General features: G+C 37.8%; 1 protein-coding gene across 1 annotated transcript; it reads right to left on the bottom strand.

The window, feature by feature from the left end:
- Positions 1–1,014: 1,014 nt before the first annotated feature.
- Positions 1,015–1,606, bottom strand: LOC148295483 (uncharacterized). Its single transcript, XM_088250206.1, has 2 exons — positions 1,189–1,606; positions 1,015–1,091 (listed from the first exon to the last, which is right to left on the bottom strand). Exons 1-2 carry the CDS (start codon positions 1,604–1,606, stop codon positions 1,015–1,017), a joined length of 495 nt encoding a protein of 164 aa, XP_088106332.1.
- Between the last annotated feature and the right edge of the window lie 1,752 nt (positions 1,607–3,358).

The following is a 3,358-nucleotide window of genomic DNA, read 5'->3' as shown; positions in this document are numbered from 1 at the left end:
TCCGTTAAATAGAATATACTTAAAGCGTATAGCCGTGCGGCTATATTATTGTTTTTTATTATTAAAAATATTATAGCCGCACAGCTATACTATCTTTGACACGTGGACACTAGGCGTTGGCGGGTTCTTTTTTATAAATAAATAATATAGCCGCGCGGCTATACTTGGTAATTTTTTATTTATTTATTTATAAAAAGAAGAGTTTAGCCGGACGGCTTTACTGGGGTCCTTTTTTAAAGTTAAAAAAAAAGGGTTTAGGTTTTTTTTTTTGTTGGAATTTGGTGTGATTTATGGTGCCATCCGCATATACCAAAGTTCGTGTTCCCTGCTTATCTTATGTTATGCAGCAATTTCTGCTTTCATAGCATTCTGCCAAGCTGGAGCTTTAGAAGGTGAAGAGAAGGCGATAGATCAACTTCAGCAGAATCTGTGACAACTGATGTTAAGGCTTTCGTTTCACTGATTCCAGACTTGGACCTGGTTTGAATTTGGTGTGAATTACTTGGAATGATTGGTAAAATATTTGTAAGTTCTCTGGTTGAAAAGCTGAAGAGGTAATGATGAAGGATCTAAAGGAACTGATTGACTGGGAATAAAAGAAACAGATGTCTCAAAACAATCTGACCAGGAGACTTAAGACAAATATAGCCTTTAAACTGAGAAGCATATCCAAGAAAAACTCGTGTTCTGGTTTTTTTTTTTTATTGTAGCTTGTTGGTTTTATAAGTTCAAACAAAGGAAAGTATGCACAACTAAAGACTTTGAGATTATCAAGTAGTGGGATATGAGCCAAAAGAGATTCATATGGTGCTTTCAAACTCAGATTTTTGCATGGCATTTTTATTTATCAAATATACAGATGCAGCACAAGCATGATGCTATTCATATGGTGATTTCAATTCATGATTTGACAAATAGCCTTCATGTGTACAATCCCATCAATGTTATTATTCGGAATGCAATTCTCTCTAACATTTTCTCTTATTCATGGTGATGAAAGGAAAATAGAAATATCTAATTATTTATTTTTATCCTCGGGCTGCAACGGTGGTAGCAGAAATCCAATTGGCCCTTAATGCTTTTCTCAGCAACTGTCACATAAACATGGAAAAAAGAAGTCAGCACCCTGAAGTTAGAAAAGGACTAAAAGATATATACAGACTGGAGGAATTGAGTGAATATACATACCAAAAGCAGGGTCAGAAAGGTTGGGTATGTTCTTTATGCAGTCAATTAGACAATTTTTGAGATACTTTGAGCCTTCATTAATCTTGCATTTGGAAGGGCAGGCATCCAGGCAAACCCTTCTTCTCCAAAACATCTTATTGTCATTAAATTTGACGCAATTGACCTGGCAGCTTCTCAGGCATGAGTTGTCTATTGGAGGAAAATGGGATTTAGGTGGTGATTTTGGGACAGGTGCAAGAGGACTTGGGATTTGATGAGAAGGTGGCATTTTTTTGACAGGAGGAGGTGAGTTTTTGAAAGGTGTGACATCAGAAAATGAATCATCAAAAAAGTTTGGGTCAACAGATTGGCCCATAACAACCCCAACCATCATGAACATCATAGCCACAACTCCTATATTACTTCCCTTCATGTCCATAGCTATAGCTTTAATCTCACAGAGTCTCTCTCTCTCTCTCTCTCTCTCTCTCTCTCTCTCTCTCTCTCTCTCTCTCTCCAATGTCTTTAACACACTTCACTGGAAATTTTGTGTGGTGAGTTTGGTTTTGTACACATTTCCCCTATTTATAGGATTGGAAACCCAATATTGCATGAGATTGATGTCTAGTTCATTGTGATGAGCACAAGTTTATAATGTTGATGGATTATTGAAATCACATAAAGGGATTAATGCATGGTTGCAGCTCAATCAAAGGATAACAAGAACATAACAGTAGGCTTTTATGTTCAATTATTTGTACCAATTTAAGATTAATTTGTCACAAATTATCTGGCTACTTAATCAAAGGGACAAATGAAACATGTTCTACAACACTGGATGAACAAACTACATAAAACAAGGTTGTTCAGGCACCGATTTAATTCGCGAATTTCCTTACAGGAATTTTGAATAATGGTTCATTGTTCTGATTAAGCTCTAATCTTTTTTGCAAAACGGTTTCAAGGCTTGTAATCTGTACTTAATTGAATCATTTCACAAAGGATTGGGGGTGTCAGTTTCAATTTCTATATGTATCACCAGTCAGACTTGATTAAAAAAACAAAAAACCGTATCAAATTCTATATTGGTTCAAAATATGCATGCTTTTTGTAATTTGTTTTTAGCCAACATATAACAAGGATTAAGGAGATAATCTATCCAAGAGTGTAGGCTGTTAGCTCTGCAATCAACATAAATCAATACAAGTCAGGGAATTAATACAACAAAAATCAGGGAATAATTAACGAAAATCAATCCAAGTAAAGACACCATTACAAATCAATTAAGGAAGTTTAGCTTAATTAGCGAGCTGCTAATTAAGATGGACAAGGGGTACAGAGGCTATAAATAGTCGGTTTCTGTGCTCAACATTCGAACAAGCAGAACAAAAGTTCTGATAGTTAAAGAAAGAGAGTGGGGGATTGGGCAGCCATGGAAGCAACTAGATATAGAACCATCACTTCTTCCATGATCAAAATCATGATGGTGATTATGATGATCATTTTGGTTAATGTTCAAGCCGATGATCATCAAGATTATCTAATCAACATCCCTTCCAACACAGTAACCCCAGATGACAATGCTTATGTTGAAGATCAAACAGCAGCAAGTCCACCGCCACCAAACTCAGTCATTGGTGATGTAGGTCGTTGTGCTTCTGAGTGTGCAGCTATGTGCGGCCGCCGCCACGGCATCACCACGGGTTCAGCTTCAACAGACCGGTTTTTCTTTCCCCGCATTCCGGGTTTTATCAAACCCCCCCGCATTCGCAGACCGGGCCGTGTTCGCAAACCCCGACGACCCGGTGGCAGAGGCAGAGGCAGAGCAGACAGCGGGGATTGTTACAGGGACTGTTTGCTAGACTGCGGCCTACAAGCCCCGAGCAGCCTATCTCAATGCACTGCTGGATGTGCTTATAATTCTGTTACTGCTACTGCGTCAACCCTATTAACTGAAGATAAAGTGCTGAACTATGTTGATTCCTGCTACAAAGAATGCCAGAAGAATAATTAGGTGTTGCTAATTAATACTCATTTCCGCTTTCGTGATCAATGTGTTGATGAAAGAGTTTACAGATTTATAAGAATAAAATAATTAATTTAATAGTATCGTTAAGGATCCACCGGTATATGTATTAATTTGAGTTTGCAGACCGGGCAATTCGTGTCCACAGGACCAACACGATTACGA

Source organism: Prunus avium, chromosome 3 (assembly GCF_965620075.1).
Source record: "Prunus avium chromosome 3, drPruAviu1.hap1.1, whole genome shotgun sequence".
Taxonomy (NCBI): domain Eukaryota; kingdom Viridiplantae; phylum Streptophyta; class Magnoliopsida; order Rosales; family Rosaceae; genus Prunus; species Prunus avium.
This window is presented reverse-complemented; position numbering and strand designations above follow the sequence as displayed.